The 21,960-nt window shown below is 40.3% G+C and overlaps 1 protein-coding gene across 2 annotated transcripts in view; it reads right to left on the bottom strand.

Moving 5' to 3' along the window:
• The window catches only part of cntfr (ciliary neurotrophic factor receptor), a 723,314-nt gene extending 701,586 nt beyond the window's left edge, over positions 1-21,728 (bottom strand). Inside the window, exons 1-4 of one of the 2 annotated variants that reach the window (XM_061877005.1) lie at positions 21,643-21,728; positions 19,113-19,172; positions 18,841-18,907; positions 15,194-15,275 (exon numbers count right to left, since the gene is read on the bottom strand). In XM_061877005.1, the coding sequence (XP_061732989.1) occupies positions 15,194-15,199 (6 nt within the window). In that variant the 5' untranslated portion in view covers positions 15,200-15,275; positions 18,841-18,907; positions 19,113-19,172; positions 21,643-21,728. Of the gene's footprint in view, positions 1-119; positions 331-15,193; positions 15,276-18,840; positions 18,908-19,112; positions 19,173-21,642 lie in introns of those variants that run through there. The other variant, XM_061877006.1, reaches the window with a different exon arrangement.
• Between the last annotated feature and the right edge of the window lie 232 nt (positions 21,729-21,960).

The raw sequence follows: 21,960 nt of genomic DNA, 5'->3' as shown, positions 1-21,960 counted from the left end.
TCTCACAGTCCCATTCAACTCTCCTCCACACTCCGCCAGGTCGCGGTCAGACGGCGCAGCGGCACAAAAATCCAAAAGACTCATCGAGAATGTGAAATAAAAATTAATTGGCTACTCACTGGGCACCTCCTCTTTATTTCTTGCTTTTTCCTGATCTGTCACTCCCTTGTGTTGTGCCAGTCCGATAGAGGAAAGTTGCCGTCTCCGTACGTGAGGCGTGTGTGTGAGCGCTTGTGTGGAAGAGAGAGGCAAAGTGTGTGTGTGTCTGTCTCCGGGTCTCGCAGTGATCTGAGTGAGAGAGCTGAGGCTGTTTTAAACAGACTGCTCTCCCCCATGTGACCAGCCCAGCCACAGGCAGGAATATATTACTGACACACACACACACACACACACACACACACACACACACACACACACACACACTCTCTCTCCCATTCCATGCTTACACTCATGTCCACAGTGCACCCCCTAGCCACTGATCAGAGAAGTGTAAGTAGCAGCCCACACCCAGAAGACACACACAGCAATACGCAGAATGGACAATTATCAACAGGGTTTAGGTTGACAATAAACCGGAATAAAATGTGAGGGGTGTTTTCAATCCGTCGTCAAAATACAAACCCCGTTTGCATATCAGTTGGGAAATTGTGTTAGATTTAAATATAAACGGAATAAAATGATTTGCAAACCCTTTTCAACCCATATTCAGTTGAATACACTACAAAGACAAGATTTTTGATGTTCAAACTCAAAAACTGTATTTTTTTCTTGCAAATAATAATGAACTTATATAATCATGGCTGCAACACGTGCCAAAGTAGTTGGGAAAGGGCATGTTCACCACTGTGTTACATCACATTTTATTTTAACAACACTCAATAAATGTTTGGGAACTGAGGAAACTAATTGTTGAAGCTTTGAAAGTGGAATTCTTTCCCATTCTTGTGTTATGTAGAGCTTCAGTCGTTCAACAGTCCGGAGTCTCCGCTATCGTATTTTACGCTTCAAAATGTGCCACACATTTCCGATGGGAGACATGTCTGGAAAGTACCCGCACTCTTTTACTACGAAGCCACGCTGTTGTAACACATGGCTTGGCATTGTTTTGCTGAAATAAGCAGGGGCGTCCATGATAACGTTGCTTGGATGACAACATATGTTGCTCCAAAACCTGTATGTACCTTTCAGCATTAATGGTGCCTTCACAGATGTGTAAGTTACCCATGCCTAGGGCACTAATACACCCCCATGCCATCACAGATGCTGGCTTTATTTATACAGCCCTTAATCACAAGTGTCTCAAAGGGCTGCACAAGCCACCAAACATCTTCGGCTCGGATATCACATCAGGGCAAGAAAAACAACTCAACCCAATGGAATACAATGAGAAACCTTGGAGGGGACCGCAGATGTTGGTGCTTTGGTTGTGCTTACTGACCTCAAACCTGGAAAACCAAAAACATAATAACCATCCGGAAGATGGCAGATCAACTGGTCTAAAAGGGGGGTCTATTTAAAGGCTAACGTATACAAATACATTTTAAGATGGAGCTTAAATGCTTCTACTGTGGTCGCATCTCTTACTGTTACTGGTAGAACATTCCAGAGAACTGGAGCCCCAATAGAAAAGGCTCTATAGCCCGCAGACTGTTTTTGGACTCTGGGAATCACCAATAAGCCGGCGTTCTTAGGAATACAGATTTCTTGCCGGGACATATAGTACAATACAATTAGCAAGATAGGATGGAGCTAGACCGTGTAGTATTTTATACCTAAGTAGTAAAACCTTAGTCTCGTTTAAAGTGCACAGGAATCCAGTAAAAAGGTATATAAAAAAGGTATATACAGTATAGGCGTAATATGATAAAATGTTATTGTTCTTGTTAAAATTCTAGCAGCCACATTTTTTGTTTGTTTTGTTCTTTGTTTATCTTTTCCACTGATAGGGACAATTGTGGAAAATGTTCCTTGTGGATCATTAAAGTTTGTATAAGTCTAAGTCTAAGGCACACAAATGCAACATTTAGATTTTGTGACACAAATGTTGAAACTGATATATGATCCCCACATCTTTGGTCCCCCCAAGGTTTTTCATTGTCCCATTGGGTTGAGTTTGTCCATGCCCTGATGTGGGATCTGAGCCGAGGATGTGGTTGTGGCTGGTGCAGCCCTTTGAGACACTTGTGCTTAAAGGCTATAAGTAAACTTTGTTTGAAATACAGTATGGTGTTCTTGGGATGCAACTCAGTATTCTTCTTCCTCCAAACACGACGAGTTGAGTTTATACGAAAATGGATACATGGGTGATACAGCAGAGGATTGGGAGAATATCATGTGGTCATGTGAAACCAAAATATAACTTTTTGGTATAAACTCAACTCGTCGTGTTTGGAGGAAGAAGAACACTGAGTTGCATCCCAAGAACACCACACCTACTGTGAAGCATGGGGGTGGAAACATCATGCTTTGGGGCTGTTTTTCAGCTAAGGGGACAGGACGATTGATCCGTGTTAAGGAAAGAATGAATGGGGCCATGTATCGTGAGATTATGAGCCAAAACCTTCCATAAGTGAGAGCTTTGAATGGTTGATCAAATACTTATTTTCCACCATAATTTACAATGATTTAAAATTCTTATAATGTGAATTCCTGGATTTTTTTTTTCACATTCTGTCTCTCACAGTTGAAGTGTACTTATGATGAAAATTACAGACCTCTGTCATCATTTTAAGTGGGAGAACTTGCACAATCAGTGTCTGGACTAAATACTTTTTTGCCCCACTGTAAGGGCCAACTTGGTCAGCATTAGAGGGGCCCTCTGATATCCTAGTCGACACTTTTGAATCAGGACCAATGTGGTCAAGTGTGGTCAGTTGTGGGTAGCGTGCCGCGAAAACCAAGGAACACTCCCCACCGATAGTAAGAAAAAGTCTTGAATTTATAGCAAATTCGAAAGTTGTCTGCGACTACTCCATTTACCAACACTGCTATGATACACCATTTTTAAAAAGGGAATGACCAGCATGTACAGAATGGTGTTGATTCATGTGTTGATCCACACCCAACACCCTCTGCCGTGGACATTTGTGGAAAATTATAACAGGGCAATTGTTTTCTGAAGCATGTAACTCTGATAAAGGAAAACCAAAAACAAATGTCTTTTGCTGTCAGGAGGACTTCTTAGGAAACAAAGTGCACACAGTCACTGGAATGATAATAACCCACTTACGGAAATATATATATTTTTTTCTTGATTTGTTTTGACATCAATCAATCAATCAATGTTTATTTATATAGCCCCAAATCACAAATGTCTCAAAGGACTGCACAAATCATTACGACTACAACATCCTCGGAAGAACCCAAAAAAGGGCAAGGAAAACTCACACCCAGTGGGCAGAGAGAATTCACATCCTGTGGGACGCCAGTGACAATGCTGACTATGAGAAACCTTGGAGAGGACCTCAGATGTGGGCAACCCCCCCCTCTCTAGGGGACCGAAAGCAATGGATGTCGAGCGGGTCTAACATGATACTGTGAAAGTTCAATCGCTCCAACACAGCCGCGAGAGTTCAGTTCAAGCGGATCCAAGACAGCAGCGAGAGTCCCGTCCACAGGAAACCATCTCAAGCGGATCAGCAGCGTAGAGATGTCCCCAACCGATACAGGCGAGCGGTCCATCCTGGGTCTCGACTCTGGACAGCCAGTACTTCATCCATGGTCATCGGACCAGACCCCCTCCACAAGGAGAAAGAAGAAAAGAAGAAAAGAAGCGGCAGATCAACTGGTCTAAAAAGGAGGTCTATTTAAAGGCTAGAGTATACAGATGAGTTTTAAGGTGAGACTTAAATGCTTCTACTGAGGTAGCATCTCGAACTGTTACCGGGAGGGCATTCCAGAGTACTGTAGCCCGAGCAACAGTTACAAACACACTAAGAATCCAAAGCAGTCAAGAAGTGGCTCTCAGTCACTTGCATTGAGCGAGCAACTCAAAACTGGAGACTTTCTACTGCTAAAAATACCGCAAAAGCATCTTTAAGACTTATCGGTGGGGAACTAAATTGATTATTTCTCAATGGTCGAAATCCCTTTCCTGACTTACACCCAATGGAGCATGTTTTCCACTTACTGAATACAAAAGTAAAAGCAGCAAGACCAACAAACAAGCAGCAAGTAAGAGCTTTTCAAAGCCTTGCCAGGTAAGACATTTTGGAATCTGGTTATTTGTCTCTTGTCTTCAGATTAAAGTAATCATTTACCTACCGTATTTTCCGGACCATAGGGTGCCCTGCAGAGTCCGGTCTTTTTCATTCAAACGATAAGGCGCATCTTTCTAAATGTAAAACACTTCCTTGTCATGTACATAACATGTAATGGTGGTTCTTTGCTCAAAATATTGCATAGATGATGTTTTACACGTCATCATCAAGTCATTTTATGACAGTCGATTCAGGATGCTCAGTTTTGTGGGCGGTCTTATTTATGTGCCTCACCTTCGACAGCGTCTTCTCCCCGTCGTCTTTGTTGTAGCGGTGTAGCGTGCAAGGACGGGAGTGGAAGAAGTGCCAAAAGATGGCGCTAACTGTTTTAACTGTTATTAGTGATTCCCAAAGCCCCAAAAAAGTCTGCGGGCTATATAGCGTTTTCATTTCGGGCTCCAGTACTCTGGAATGCCCTCCCGGTAAAAGTTTGAGATGCCACCTCAGTAGAAGCATTTAAGTCTCACCTTAAAACTCATTTGTATACTCTAGCCTTTAAATAGACTCCCTTTTTGGACCAGTTGATCTGCCGTTTCTTTTCTTTTTCTCCTATGTCCCACTCTCCCTTGTGGAGGGGGTCCGGTCCGATCCGGTGGCCATGTACTGCTTGCCTGTGTATCGGCTGGGGACACCTCTGCGCTGCTGATCCGCCTCCGCTTGGGATATTTTCCTGCTGGCTCCGCTGTGAACTGGACTCTCGCGACTGTGTTGGATCCGCTTTGGACTGGACTCTCGCGACTGTGTTGGATCCATTATGGATTGAACTTTCACAGTATCATGTTAGACCCGCTCGACATCCATTGCTTTCCTCCTCTCCAAGGTTCTCATAGTCATCATTGTCACCGACGTCCCACTGGGTGTGAGTTTTCCTTGCCCTTATGTGGGCCTACCGAGGATGTCGTAGTGGTTTGTGCAGCCCTTTGAGACACTAGTGATTTAGGGCTATATAAGTAAACATTGATTGATTGATTGATTAAAAAAACATTCAGACTTTTACTTCGATCCATAACAGAGCAGCCTCTTCTCATCCGTGGCTCACTAGTGCAACAACAACGCCCGAATAGTGTCCCGTGAAAAACTGTCCGAGCGGAACTCTCTAATAACTAAAGTTCCTTGGGTGAATAATGTAAACTCAATACACCGGTATGTTTTAGTGCTTTCAAGGTGAGTTTACTGACAGATATAAGTAGGAACTTTACACTACTTTCTATTAGAAATGGCAACAGTGGAGGATGAATGTCACATAACAAAAATATATAGAAAAAGAAGCTTATCGACTACGGTGTTTCCACGGACTACAAAGGCGGACACACACAATTATTCAGGACTTCTGCAGATCCCATATACAGATCAGCAGGTGTTGGTAAGAAAAGTTTATTTTGCATAAAATTTGGGAAACAAAACACTGGATAATTTGCCGTACTTTATACACACAGCATAATAATACTCCTATGTTGAAGCACAGTACAATCCATCAAGCGGTGTGGCTTCATAGCTTACCAAAGTCCTACTAAAACATTTGATAGATTTTTGAGCACCGTGTGTAATGTTCTATATTCTCAATGGAACATATTTAATGTTGGTGTTTACCTGAGTCACATTGCCATCATATTCACTGCAAAAAGTCAGTGTTCAAAAACAAGAAAAAAAAAATACAAAAATGAGGGGTATTTTACTTGAACTAAGCAAAATTATCTGCCAATAGAACAAGAAAATTTGGCTTGTCAAGACTTTTCAAAACAAGTAAAATTAGCTAACTTCAATGAACCCAAAAATACCTTAAAATAAGTATATTCTCACTAATAACAAGTGTACTACTATCCATCCATCATCTTCCGCTTATCCGAGGTCGGGTCGCGGGGGCAACAGCCTAAGCAGGGTTACCCAGACTTCCCTCTCCCCAGCCACTTCGTCTAGCTCTTCCCGGGGGATCCCGAGGCGTTCCCAGGCCAGCCGGGAGACATAGTCTTCCCAACGTGTCCTGGGTCTTCCCCGTGGCCTCCTACCGGTTGGACGTGCCCTAAACACCTCCCTAGGGAGGCGTTCGGGTGGCATCCTGACCAGATGCCCGAACCACCTCATCTGGCTCCTCTCGATGTGAAGGAGCAGCGGCTTTACTTTGAGTTCCTCCCGGATGGCAGAGCTTCTCACCCTATCTCTAAGGGAGAGCCCCGCCACACGGCGGAGGAAACTCATTTCGGCCGCTTGTACCCGTGATCTTATCCTTTCGGTCATGACCCAAAGCTCATGACCATAGGTGAGGATGGGAACGTAGATCGACCGGTAAATTGAGAGCTTTGCCTTCCGGCTCAGTTCCTTCTTCACCACAACGGACCGGTACAACGTCCGCATTACTGAAGACGCCGCACCGATCCGCCTGTTGATCTCACGATCCACTCTTCCCTCACTCGTGAACAAGACTCCTAGGTACTTGAACTCCTCCACTTGGGGCAGGGTCTCCTCCCCAACCCGGAGATGGCACTCCACCCTTTTCCGGGCGAGAACCATGGACTCGGACTTGGAGGTGCTGATTCTCATTCCGGTCGCTTCACACTCGGCTGCGAACCGATCCAGCGAGAGCTGAAGACCCCGGTCAGATGAAGCCATCAGGACCACATCATCTGCAAAAAGCAGAGACCTAATCCTGCGGTTACCAAACCGGAACCCCTCAACGCCTTGACTGCGCCTAGAAATTCTGTCCATAAAAGTTATGAACAGAATCGGTGACAAAGGACAGCCTTGGCGGAGTCCAACCCTCACTGGAAATGTGTTCGACTTACTGCCGGCAATGCGGACCAAGCTCTGGCACTGATCGTACAGGGAACGGACCGCCACAATAAGACAGTCCGATACCCCATACTCTCTGAGCACTCCCCACAGGACTTCCCGAGGGACACGGTCGAATGCCTTCTCCAAGTCCACAAAGCACATGTAGACTGGTTGGGCAAACTCCCATGCACCCTCAAGAACCCTGCCGAGAGTATAGAGCTGGTCCACAGTTCCACGACCAGGACGAAAACCACACTGTTCCTCCTGAATCCGAGGTTCGACTATCCGACGTAGCCTCCTCTCCAGTACACCTGAATAAACCTTACCGGGAAGGCTGAGGAGTGTGATCCCACGATAGTACTACTATACGAGTACGTATTTTCTATTGTTTCATTGAAAATAAAACGGCAAAGTCTATTTGGCTGTCATCTGTTTTAATATGAGAAACAATTGTGTCAAAGTCATGATTTTGTTTTAAGTTCTTAAAATAAAAAATTCTTACTTTAAAAAGTAGTTTTATACTTGTGAGTGTTGATGACACAGCTTTGCAACAGTTGATATTCTAGTTTCAAGCATGTTTTACTCAATATAGGTCATCAAATCTCAGCTACAAGCTGTAATATCTTACTGAGATCATTTAGGACCTAAACACTTAAAACAAGTATAACATTTTATGTATGGCCGCGCAAGTCCCGGGATGCCCAAAATGTCCATAACACACCCAGCCGAGTCCCATGGGAAGGGGGTATGAAAGTTGGAAAAGTCAGCAAAAGTCCCAAAAATTTTCAAAATACCTACACAGGTTCGAGTCCCACAAGTTCCGCCGCTGGCCGGGATGCCCAAAATGTCCAAAACGCGCCCAGCAAAGTCCCACGGAAAGGTGGGGAGAAAAGTCGGTGAAATGTCCAAAAGTCCCACCCGGGTTCGAGTGTGCACTCAAACTCGAACCCGGTCGGGACTCGAACCTTGGTAGGTATTTTGAAAATTTTAGGGGACTCTTGCCGACTTTTCTAATTTTTCCCCCCTACTTCCCGTGGGACTTTGCTGGGTGCGTTTTTGGACACAATTGGGACTTATGAACATTTTGGCCGCCTTTTCCCCCTCTTCTTCCCCGCCTTCCTGTGCACCATTGCTGGGTGTGTTTTGGACAAAAATAGTTTCAAGCATATTTTACTCAAAATAGGTCATTAAATGTCGGAAACAAGCTGTAGTATCTTACTGAGATCATTTAGGAGCAAAACCTTTAAAACAAGTAAAAGACTAACATAAAATCTGCTTAGTGAGAAGAAGTATCTTAGATAGAAAATAAGCAAATATCCCCCTTATTTGAGATATTTCATCTTACTTAGATTTCAGTTTTTGCAGTGTTGCAGTCTACTCATATCTTTCATGTGTGACTGCCATCTACTATCACACTTAGAATTACACCTTGTACCAAATAACATTTGAGGTCAGTAAGCAAAACCAGAATTATTCCGTATATAGGGTGCACCGGGTTATAAGGCCCACTGTCAAGTTTTGAGGAAAACCATTTTTTTTTAAGTGTGCCTCATAGTCTGGAAAAAACGGTAATTTGACATTTATGAACATTGTCCTAATACCAAATCTGAGCTCTGCATGACATTCCTAAATAGTACAAGTAAATGCCATAATTTTATGAAACTACTGAGATAAAGCTACACTTGAATCAACAAGGGGTACTTGAGGCAGCAACATAGTCATATACAATGTTACAAAAACTAATCGTTTTTTTGTTGTTTTCTGTGTGTGTTGGCGCTTTCAACACAGCATGACTTCACACCTGGAAGCCCTGACCTTTCACACAATGAAAACCTTTTAAAATGGACCTTTAGCTGCATCGCAGGTAGAACACGTTTAAGGAACACCAACTAGGGAAAGTGCCGCACATTAGCTGCTTCCACTGGAATACATGCTATTATTTGGGATTTTTTTTTTTTTTTTTTTTTTTAATATCCCAGTCCAATTCCTAAGTATTTTTTTAGTATGGCACAGTGCGGTTTATTCGTGTCGCACATTCCTCAAAAGATACATTAAAGAATATGACAGTTTTATTTAAAGTGCATTCTTCAAGCATATCTTATTTAATCATGTTTCTCAACAACATACTGTACATCAGTGGTCCCCAACCTTTTTGTATCCGCGGACCGGTCAACGCTTAATAATTTGTCCCGCGTCCCGGGAGGGGGGGTGGTGGGGGTCCTTTTTTTTTTTTTTCTCTTTGTCATGAAAAATGGACGTTTTTGTCATGAAAAAGGGAGTTTTTTGTGGTTGGTGCACTAATTGTAAGTGATTATTGTGTTTTTTATGTTGATTTAATTGAAAAAAATAAATAAATAAATTTTTTTTTTTTCTTTGTCATGAAAATGGGACGTTTTTGTCATGAAAAAGGGAGTTTTTTGTGGTTGTTGCACTAATCGTAAGTGATTATTGTGTTTTTTATGTTGATTTAATAGAACAAATAAATCAATAAATAAATAAAAATGTTTTTTTTTTCCCCTCTTTGTCATGAAAAAGGGAGGTTTTTGTGGTTGGTGCACTAATTGTAAGTGATTATTGTGCTTTTTATCAATCAATCAATCAATGTTTACTTATATAGCCCTAAATCACTAGTGTCTCAAAGGGCTGCACAAACCACCACGACATCCTCGGTAGGAAAACTCACACCCAGTGGGACATTGGTGACAATGATGACTATGAGAACCTTAGAGAGGAGGAAAGCAATGGATGTCGAGCGGGTCTAACATGATACTGTGAAAGTTCAATCCACAATGGATACAACACAGTCGCGAGAGTCCAGTCCAAAGAGGATCCAAGACACAGCAGCGAGAGTCCCGTTCACAGCGGAGCCAGCAGGAAACCATCCCAAGCGTAGGCGGACCAGCAGCGCAGAGATGTCCCCAGCCGATACACAGGCGAGCAGTACATGGCCACCGGATCGGACCGGACCCCCTCCACACGGGAGAGTGGGACATAGAAGAAAAAGAAAAGAAACGGCAGATCAACTGGTCTAAAAAGGGAGTCTATTTAAAGGCTAGAGTATACAAATGAGTTTTAAGGTGAGACTTAAATGCTTCTACTGAGGTGGCATCTCGAACTGTTACCGGGAGGGCATTCCAGAGTACTGGAGCCCGAACGGAAAATGCTCTATAGCCCGCAGACTTTTTTTGGGCTTTGGGAATCACTAATAAGCCGGAGTCCTTTGAACGCAGATTTCTTGCCGGGACATATGGTACAATACAATCGGCAAGATAAGATGGAGCTAGACAGTGTAGTATTTTATACGTAAGTAGTAAAACCTTAAAGTCACATCTTAAGTGCACAGGAAGCCAGTGCAGGTGAGCCAGTACAGGCGTAATGTGATCAAACTTTCTTGTTCTTGTCAAAAGTCTAGCAGCCGCATTTTGTACCAACTGTAATCTTTTAATGCTAGACATGGGGAGACCCGAAAATAATACGTTACAGTAGTCGAGGCGAGACGTAACAAACGCATGGATAATGATCTCAGCGTCTTTAGTGGACAGAATGGAGCGAATTTTAGCGATATTACGGAGATGAAAGAAGGCCGTTTTAGTAACGCTTTTAATGTGTGCCTCAAAGGAGAGAGTTGGGTCGAAGATAACACCCAGATTCTTTACCGTGTCGCCTTGTTTAATTGTTTGGTTGTCAAATGTTAGAGTTGTATTATTAAATAGAGTTCGGTGTCTAGCAGGACCGATAATCAGCATTTCCGTTTTTTTGGCGTTGAGTTGCAAAAAGTTAGCGGACATCCATTGTTTAATTTCATTAAGACACGCCTCCAGCTGACTACAATCCGGCGTGTTGGTCAGCTTTAGGGGCATGTAGAGTTGGGTGTCATCAGCATAACAGTGAAAGCTAATACCGTATTTGCGTATGATGTCACCTAGCGGCAGCATGTAGATGCTGAAGAGTGCAGGGCCAAGGACCGAACCCTGGGGAACTCCACACGTTACCTTAACGTAGTCCGAGGTCACATTGTTATGGGAGACACACTGCATCCTATCAGTAAGATAAGAGTTAAACCAAGACAGGGCTAAGTCTGACATACCAATTCGTGTTTTGATACGTTCTAATAAAATATTATGATCGACGGTATCGAAAGCAGCGCTAAGATCGAGGAGCAGCAACATAGATGACGCATCAGAATCCATCCTTAGCAATAGATCATTAGTCATTTTTGCGAGGGCTGTCTCCGTGGAGTGATTTGCCCTGAAACCGGATTGAAAGGTTTCACATAGATTGTTAGACGCTAAGTGTTCATTTAACTGCTCCGCAACAATTTTTTCAAGGATTTTTGAAATAAAAGGGAAGGTGAGACACCGGTCGGTAACTTATCATGAGGTCAGGATCGAGGTTAGGTCTTTTAAGAAGAGGATGAATAACCGCTTTTTTGAATGCTAGGGGAACAGTGCCCGAGGAAAGTGATAAGTTTATAATATTTAGCACTGATGGACCTAATAATACAAAGAGCTCCTTGATCAGTTTCCCAGGAAGAGGGTCAAGTAAACATGTTGTCTGTTTTATTCCATTTACACGTTGTAACAATTCCTCTAATGTTATTTCCTCAAAACGAGAGAAAGTATTTTGGAGGGCAGTATCCGCCGTATATACAATCGTGTCAGTGTTAATAGAACCCCGTTGTAGCTGGGACGCATTGTCTTTAATCTCCTTTCTAATGACTTCCATTTTCTTACTAAAGAATTGCATAAAGTCATCAGCTGAGTGGGTTGAGCTACTGGAAGGAGTCCCTTGTTGGGTTAGCGATGCTACCGTACTAAACAAAAATTTAGGATCGTTTTTATTACGGTGGATGAGATTTGAGTAATATTTAGCTTTAGCTAAGGTAAGCATGCGTTTATAAGTTATTAAACCATCACTCCATGCTTGATGGTGCACCTCAAGTTTAGTCGTGCGCCATTTGCGTTCCAGCTTTCTACATAATAATTTCTGTTGATTTAATTGAAAAAAAAAAAAATATATATATATATATTTTTTTTTTTCTTTGTCATGAAAAAGGGACGTTTTTGTCATGAGAAAGGGAGGTTTTTGAGGTTGGTGCACTAATTGTAAGTGATTATTTTTTTTTATGTTGATTTAATAAAAAAAAATAAATAAAATAAAAACAATAATTTTTTTTTTTTTTCTTTGTCATGAAAAAGGGACGTTTTTGTCATGAAAAGGGGAGGTTTTTGTGGTTGGTGCACTGATTGTAAGTGATTATTGTGTTTATGTTGATTTAATAAAAAAAAAAAATAAAACATTTCTTTTTACTTTTTTTTTCTTTGTCATGAAAAGGAGGTTTTTGTGGTTGGTGCACTAATTCTAAGTGATTATTGTGTTTTTTATGTTGATTTAATATAAGAAAAAAAAAAAAATAAATAATGTTTCTTTTTTTTTTTTTCTTTGTCATGAAAAAGGGACGTTTTTGTCATGAAAAAGGGAGGCTTTTGTGGTTGGTGCACTAATTGTAAGTGATTATTGTGTTTATGTTGATTTAATAAAATTTTTTTTTTTTTTTTTCTTTGTCATGAAAAAGGGACGTTTTTGTCATGAGAAAGGGAGGTTTTTGAGGTTGGTGCACTAATTGTAAGTGTATATTGTGTTTTTGTTGATTTAATAAAAAATAAAAATGAAACATTTTCTTTTTTTTTTTTTCTTTGTCATGAAAAAGGGACGTTTTTGTCTTGAGAAAGGGAGGTTTTTGAGGTTGGTGCACTAATTGTAAGTGATTATTTTTTTTTTATGTTGATTTAATAAAAAAAATAAAATAAAATAAAAACAATGTTTTTTTTTTTTTTTTCTTTGTCATGAAAAAGGGACGTTTTTGTCATGAAAAGGGGAGGTTTTTGTGGTTGGTGCACTGATTGTAAGTGATTATTGTGTTTATGTTGATTTAATTAAAAAAAAAAATAAAACATTTCTTTTTACTTTTTTTTTCTTTGTCATGAAAAGGAGGTTTTTGTGGTTGGTGCACTAATTCTAAGTGATTATTGTGTTTTTTATGTTGATTTAATATAAGAAAAAAAATAAAATAAATAATGTTTCTTTTTTTTTTTTTTCTTTGTCATGAAAAAGGGACGTTTTTGTCATGAAAAAGGGAGGCTTTTGTGGTTGGTGCACTAATTGTAAGTGATTATTGTGTTTATGTTGATTTAATAAAATTTTCTTTTTTTTTTTTTCTTTGTCATGAAAAAGGGACGTTTTTGTCATGAGAAAGGGAGGTTTTTGAGGTTGGTGCACTAATTGTAAGTGTATATTGTGTTTTTGTTGATTTAATAAAAAATAAAAATGAAACATTTTCTTTTTTTTTTTTTCTTTGTCATGAAAAAGGGACGTTTTTGTCATGAAAAAGGGAGGTTTTTGTGGTTGGTGCACTAATTGTAAGTGTATATTGTGTTTTTTATGTTGATTTAATAAAAAAACTAAATACATAAAAATCTTTTTTTTTTTCTTTGTCATGAAAAAGGGACGTTTTGGTCATGAGAAAGGGAGGTTTAATAAAAATATATATATAATTTTTTTTTAATAAAAATGAATAAAAAAATTATTCTGCGGCCCGGTACCAAGCGGCCCGCGGCCCAGTGGTTGGGGACCACTGCTGTACAGTATATATGTTTACTTATTTCTAGCATCGAAAAGGACATAAAAAGCAACAACATCAACATCATTTGCATAATTACTAATAATTCACTCTTATAATAAAACATTACACACAAAAAAAGCTCAATGAGAACTGAATGTTAACACAACTTCTCTGCAAAACACTGCCTAATTTTTTACTTTCAATTGTTCATCCTAAAAAATATGTTTCCTATATTTAACCTTCAAAGCAGTAAAAATGTGTTGTTTTTTTTGGTCAGTTGCACGTTTAAAAAAACAAACAAAAAAACACGGATAAGGTTATACAAAAACATGGATATGCCCTGCAGAGGACTCTGGTTTTAAGGAGGTTTTGCTCAAGAATGGGTACCAAATTTGGCACTTTTAAAAAGGTAATTATGTCGGTACCTATACCAGGTACCTATTCTTGTAAAATTACAGATTTTTGGACGTCCAGTTGCATATTCGGTACCAGCTTAAACAATTGGCCGGGAAACAAGCACTCAGAGTGTTCTGTTTCTGGGTAAAGTTGTCATTTTCTATGCCAACAAAGCACAAATGCCTGGTAGGAAGCACTGGAAAGTAAAGTAAAGCACCACCTCTCAAAATGTTCTAGTTTGATTTTGCATCAACACTTTTTGGTAATCAAAACTACAAAGATGCACATTACAATCAAACAGCGGGTGTGTAATAAGTACAATACTTATAGTATAAATACTTTGTAGGGATTCAACACAAGACAGGACTGGCACATTCATTTAATGGCAAATACTACTTCCTAGCTAGACAACAATGAAGTCTACACACTACTGCCTTCTAAAGTCTTGGAACATGCAACGTTTTTTTAAATAATACTTGTATTATTTAAATAATAATACATATTCAGGTTTTGTTACCTTTTTGTATCACATCTTGTTAGTGTTTGACTTCCTTAGTTCCTGGTGGCACTTCCTGTTTGTTCTGTTGCTATAGTCACGCATTAGTGTCACCTGCCTCCTGTTTTCGAATCACACCTGTTTGCATTCACCGTCCTTATTCAAGCCTGCCTTTTGTGCCGAAGTGAAGTGAATTATATTTATATAGCGCTTTTCTCTAGTGACTCAAAGCGCTTTACATAGTGAAACCCAATATCTAAGTTACATTTAAACCAGTGTGGGTGGCACTGGGAGCACGTGGGTAAAGTGTCTTGCCCAAGGACACAATGGCAGTGACTAGGATGGCGGAAGCGGGAATCGAACCTGCAACCCTCAAGTTGCTGGCACGGCCACTCTACCAACCGAGCTATACCGCCCGTTTACTTGTCCTCGCTTGCTAGTTTGTCCTATGCGACGCTGATTCCCGACTGTGGTAAAACTCTCTTTATCCTTGCAAGCCTCCGCGCTAATCCTTTGTCGTCTACCTCACATGCTAGCGCTTTTAGTTGTTTGTAGCTCCCATGGTAGTTCTTTTCGTTTTGCCTTTTGTGCCTGATACCAGTTTTTCTGTTCTTAGTCTGTTTTTTTTAGTATAAATAAATCATTTCTTACCTTCATGCTGTGTCCAAGTACGACTGCATCATCGGGAGAACCAACCCGCACCACGATGCCAGCGAACCGTCACAAAATGAGCCTTGGAAGTGTAAGAATACAAGAAAAAAAAATAAGTTATCACTAATAGTTCAGTGCTGAATGTTTAATCCTAAAATGAGATTTTATTAATAGACATTTGACATATTGACCCATACAGAGTACAGTTGAGGATGGGTATCGGGTACTGTATCGGTTCAAATTTAGGCTACTATTGAAGTAACTCCATTTTTTAAGCTAAATAGGTATACAGCAGTATCATGCTCCTATTGTGCTCAGTCGCCCACAATTTTCAACTCCCCTTTCATACAATTACAAAAAAAACATAGTTCTGAGTCACGGCAAGATTGGTATGGATTTTTACAGGATGTCTCACCCCGAATGACACTGGTACAACTTTGATAGATTAGCCCCCTGCTGCTCAAAACTATTGCTGCTCTCACAGCAACAATTTGACATCGATTGTTATCTGCACTTTTTGGATTTATTGTTGTAACACGGAAGGGAAAGAAATGGCAATATTGTCTTTATTTGAACAAAAAATCTTAGGTTACATGAAACATGTTTATTATAGCAAGTTTGTCCCTAAATAAAATACTGAACATACTTGACAACTTGTCTTTTAGTAGTAAGTAAACAAACAAAGACTCCTAATTAGTCTGCAGTAACATATTGTGTCATTTATACACCCATTATTTTGTCTACACTATAAAGGACAAGCTGTAAAAAAATGGATTATTCATTTAATTCATTTACTGTTAATATCTGCTTATTTTCAGTTTTAACATGTTCTATGTATCACTTATTCTTCTCTTCTTTGATACTTTACATTAGTTTTGGATGATACCACATATTAAGGTATCGATCCGATACTATGCCAGCAACCTGAGGGTACCTGGTTCAATCCCCACCTTCTACCATCTTAGTCACGTCCGTTGTGTCCTTGAGCAAGACACTTCACCCTTGCTCCTGATGGGTGGTGGTTTCCGGCCTTGCATGGCAGCTCCCTCCATCAGTGTGTGAATGGATAAATGTGGACATAGTGTCAAAGCGCTATACAAGTATAACCCATTTACCATATTCAAAGTCCTTATACGTCCAAACACGTATTTACTGAGTTTATAAATATAATATACATAAAAAAAAAAAAGGAAACAAGATTTTCTGATGCTAAAAAATATAGATGTAATCATAGTAGTATCGACTAGATACGCTATTGTACTTGGTATCATTACAGTGGACTTCAGGTGTCGTGTTTGTTTACAGTGTTCCATACTTGCCAACCCTAAAATCCGGGGAGACTCCCAAAATCCTCCCGGGACAAATGTTCTCCCGAAAATCTCCCGAAACTCAGGCGGAGCTGGATGCCACGCCCCCTCCAGCTCCATGAGAACCTGACTCAGCAATGTTGTGACCCTCTTAAAAAGGGCAACACTGCCATCTACTGTACATAGAATAGAATACATACTTGCCAATCCTCCCGGATTTTCCGGGAGACTCCCGAAATCCTCCCGGGACAAGTTTTCTCCCGAAAATCTCCCGAAATTCAGGCGGAGCTGGATGCCACGCCCCCTCCAGCTCCATGTGAACCTGACTGAGCAATGTTGTGACCCTCTTAAACAGGACAACACTGCCATCTACTGTACATAGAATAGAATACATACTTGCCAACCCTCCCGGATTTTCCGGGAGACTCCCGAAATCCTCCCGGGACAAATTTTCTCCCGAAAATCTCCCGAAATTCAGGCGGAGCTGGATGCCACGCCCCCTCCAGCTCCATGTGAACCTGACTGAGCAATGTTGTAACCCTCTTAAACAGGACAAAACTGCCATCTACTGTACATAGAATAGAATACACATTTGCCAACCCTCCCGGATTTTCCGGGAGACTCCCGAAATCCTCCCGGGACAAATTTTCTCCCGAAAATCTCCTGAAATTCAGGCGGAGCTGGATCCCACGCCCCCTCCAGCTCCATGACAACCTGACTCAGCAATGTTGTGACCCTCTTAAACAGGACAACACTGCCATCAACTGTACATAGAATAGAATACATACTTGCCAACCCTCCCGGATTTTCCGGGAGACTCCCGAAATCCTCCCGGGACAAATTTTCTCCCGAAAATCTCCCGAAATTCCGGCGGAGCTGGATGCCACGCCCCCTCCAGCTCCATGAGAACCTGACTCAGCAATGTTGTGACCCTCTTAAAACAGGACAACACTGCCATCTACTGTACATAGAATAGAATACATACTTGCCAACCCTCCCGGATTTTCATGAACGGTCAGCGAAGCACAAAGCGTCCGCAGCGCAGCATCGTTCGAAACCCAGTAAATATGGGCCACCTCGCTAAATGGAGACCCGATAGTGTAACTTTTGCTGACAGCAGCATCCCGTTCTCATTTGCGGATGTCTAAAACAAATCTGCGAAGGATATGTTCCCGGGATTCGGAGATCACTCGCCAATACGCAAATGGCAGACCAAAGGTTACTCAAATAGTGAAAAAAAAAAAAAGTTAAAGTACCAATGATTGTCACACACACACTAGGTTTGGCGAAATTATTCGTAAGTTAAGTGTTGTTTTTTTAGTAACCAGCAAGCACACTACAGTTAGTAGAACAACTGTGTTTTTATTACTGTGTATTTGATAAGTGCCGTTGGAAATTCAACTATTTATTTTATTCAATATATTTAATATATATACTGTAAATAAGTAGAATTCACCTAAAGTGAAGTATTTCATACACAAATATATATACATACATATATATATATATATATATATATATATATATATATGAAATACTCGAGTTGGTGAATTATACTCCTCCCCTCTTAACCACGCCCCCAAACCCCAATCACGCCTCCCCCCTCCCCGACCACGCCCCCATATCCCCCACCTCCCGAAATCGGAGGTCTCAAGGTTGGCAAGTATTCAGTGAGCTATTGTATCCTCCTACGGTGTGTAGTAAAGCATGTTTAGCTATTCCTTGTCCTGCAGTGATAATGCTACTTGTAAGAAACATACTTTTTTTGTCGCCATAGAGACAAGGATTAGTGATTTAGAAGTAGCTAAAACACTGCAGACTCCGGATGGATGTAAGCCACTAGCTAGCTAGCTAGCCATGTCTTAAAGCACCGCTTCCTGAGGTTTTTTCAGTATTATAACTTCACCTTTATCTTTACCAACATGCGTCCATTCTCCCTTTTCTGTCTACACACTGTGTCTGCTTATAAGTACTCTGTGTGCGCGCGCTGCCGAATATGCTCCTCTGCTTGTAAAACCAGCAATGTTACACGCCGTCATGACAGTAAAAAAAAAAAAAAAAAAAAAGGGAGGGAGTCGGGGCAGCGGCACTTTCTCAGAGGCGGTATGGTACCGAATATGATTCATTGGTATCACGGTTGGCGCGTGTGTTTTGGATTTTAGTAGATCAGGCCCATAGGTAATAGTAACATTCCAGTCTATGTATTATTGCATGTAATTCCAATGTCCTAGTAACTTGTACACAACAAGTGTTGAGAATACTAACTGGGACAACAGGTTAAAGGATTAGTTAGGACCTGCTGCCCGCTGATAAACATGTCGTGTTCAAAATGTCGTTCACCTTCAGCCACTGCCAGGCGTCTTGAAGTCACAATCCTTGTTGCATTGGCTTGCAATGATAAGCATCCCTGCAACATAAACAAAGACATCCAATGAAAACAGTTGGCATTAGGATGCTAGGCTGCTTTCAAATGAAATAAAAATATACTGAATAATGTCCTTAGGTGTGTTGTTAAACACAAGTCATTTAATTGAATGCATGTTGGAAGTTTAAACACATCACTTAGCAACTTGTTATGTGTTCATAACTTGTGTGATGGTACATGGACTTACAGCTAGTTGATTGACACCTCCGTCATGGCACTTAGTGTCAGGTCCAAACACTGATGACATCTATTAAACAGACAAGAAGCAAGGAATCATGCAGAGACAGTTACATTTGGCTCAATGAGGAGAGACGTTTTTGGGCTGTGCTCTAGTTACAAAACCAACCTACTCCTGTATTTATTTGGGAGGACCCTGGTTACATCACTGGGGCTGGCGCTGAAGAAAGGGTGGGTAATCTCAGCAGCCCCAGTTAGACACAATATATGATTATTCAGAAATGAAAATGTGCTGACACTAGTGATATCGCCCTATATCTGCTCCGTCTGCGTCGCGTCACGGCACTCGATGTTCGTCTTTGGCAGTCAGCAGGCCGATTCTGTTAACAAACACTGATACGGGACGACTCGCTTTGCACAGATAGACAAGGACAACTTCAGCACAATTGATAATAACTATAACAACAGCCTTTAAGCATAAGAGTTGTGTGATAACTTACACATAATTATTCTAACATTTAGCGACGTTGAGGAGGGTAGCAGGGAAATTTTCGAATATGCTGACTTGCTTTAAAGCACAATTTGTTAAAAAGGTGGAAGTCAATGCGAACGCCCACGTGCCACCCGAAAACAAAAAACAACAAGAAGAAGAAAAAATACTGCAATCTTCGCCCAAGCGCAAAAACAACCAAAGAAACGAAAATGTTTGCCTGAGGAGACAAAAAAAAAGAGAAACAAAGCTCACCCGGATAAAAGGACAGTCAGGATCAACATTTTCCTCAAAGATTTCAGACCGAAATTGAAATGATAATGCTAATGCTTAAATTGCGGGGTAGAAATACATCTACTACTAACAATCAGCCGGTCTCTTTTCGGACCTGCATCTGCCCCGATACATTCTTGGTAGTAGTGTCATGTTTGTAGAACAATCCAGGATCAGTTGTTGATGGTGTCTGTCAAGACTGGGACTGGGGTGAGGGTTGTTTTCCTGAGGTGCAAAGCGATTGGAGTGGACATGGCGTTAAGGTAAAGAAATATTTAATTTTACTCATAAAAAGGAACAGACAAAAGGCGCGCACAAGACGGAGAACAAACTTGGCTATGAAAACAAAACTATTTCTATAACGTAAACCAGGGGTCTTGGCCCTGCGATGAGTTGGCGACTTGTCCAGGGTGTACCCCGCCTTCCGCCCGATAGTAGCTGAAATAGGCGCCAACGCCCCCCACGACCACAAAAAGGAATAAGCGGTAGAAAATGGATGGATGGATGGATGGAAACCAGGGGTCACCAACGCGTTGCCCGCGGGCACCAGATAGCCCGTAAGGACCAGATGAGTCGCCCGCTGGCCTGTTCTAAAAATAGCTCAAATAGCAGCACTAACCAGTGAGCTGCCTCTATTTTTTAAATGTTATTTACTAGCAAGCTGGTTTCGCTTTGCTCGACATTTTTAATTCTAAGAGAGACAAAACTCAAATAGAATTTGAAAAGCCAAGAAAATATTTTAAAAACTTGGTCTTCACTTGTTTAAATAAATTCATTTATTTTTTTACTTTGCTTCTTATAACTTTCAGAAAGACAATTTCAGAGAAAAAAATACAACCTTAAAAATGATTTTAAGGATTTTTAAACACATATACCTTTTTACCTTTTAAATTCCTTCCTCTTCTTTCCTGACAATTTAAATCAATGTTCAAGTATTTTTTTTTTATTGTAAAGAATAATAAATACATTTTCATTTAATTCTTAATTTTAGCTTCTGTTTTTTCGACGAAGAATATTTGTGAAATATTTTTTCAAATTTATGATTAAAATTAAAAAATATATATTCTGGCAAATCTACAAAATCTGTAGAATCAAATTTAAATATTATTTCAAAGTCTTTTGAATTTCTTTGAATAAAAAATTTCTGGAAAACCTAGAAGAAATGATGATTTGTCTTTGTTAGAAATATAGCTGGGTCTAATTTGTTATATATTATAACAAAGTGCAGATTGGATTTTAACCTATTTAAAACATGTCATCGAAATTCTAAAATTAATTTCAAATCAGGAAAAATTACTAATGATGTTCAATGTTCAATTTTTTCTAAAAGATTCAACTTAGCTAATTTTTCTCTTCTTTTTTTTCAGTTGAATTTTGAATCTTAAAGAGTCAAAATTAAAGATAAACTATGTTTCAAAATGTAATTTTAATTTTTTTCCTGTTTTCGCTTTTAAACCGTTCAAATACGTTTGTTTTTTTTCCCCCATCATTTATTCTCTACAAAAAACCTTCCGTAAAAAGAAAAAAAATGTACAAAGTAATGACAGACAGAAATACCCATTTTTTTTTTAAATATATACATTTATTTTTCAAAGATAAATTGAGCAAATTGGCTATTTCTGGCTATTTATTTAAGTGTGTATCAAACTGGTAGCCCTTCGCATTAATCAGTACCCAAGAAGTAGCTCTTGGTTTCAAAAAGGTTGGTGACCCCTGACGTAAACTAGGGACATGAAAACAAAACTTTAAACCCATGGCATGAAAAACAATAACTTACTTAGAAAGGAACAGGATCATCAGCATGGATATCATGGATTTGTAGAAACTGATAAAGGGTGATGTCGCCAGGCTGACTACCTGGTAACTGTGGCTTGAATAATACTGTGGTGATTAGTGAAAACAGGTGCGTGACATGGGGACAGGTGAAAACTAATGGGTAACCATGGAAACAAGGCAAACAAGGAAGTGCAAAACAGGAAGCAATGGAGTCTTAAACAGAACATAACTAAACAAAACATGATCACAAGACATGACAGTGTCTGCAATTTAACATCAGCGAAGCCATTAAAGACAGAACATCTGTGCCAGTATTGCG

The sequence above is a fragment of the Nerophis ophidion genome, linkage group LG17 (genome assembly GCF_033978795.1).
Source record: "Nerophis ophidion isolate RoL-2023_Sa linkage group LG17, RoL_Noph_v1.0, whole genome shotgun sequence".
Classification (NCBI taxonomy): domain Eukaryota; kingdom Metazoa; phylum Chordata; class Actinopteri; order Syngnathiformes; family Syngnathidae; genus Nerophis; species Nerophis ophidion.
Note: the sequence above shows the minus strand (reverse complement) of the source record. Positions and strands in the feature narration are given on the sequence as shown.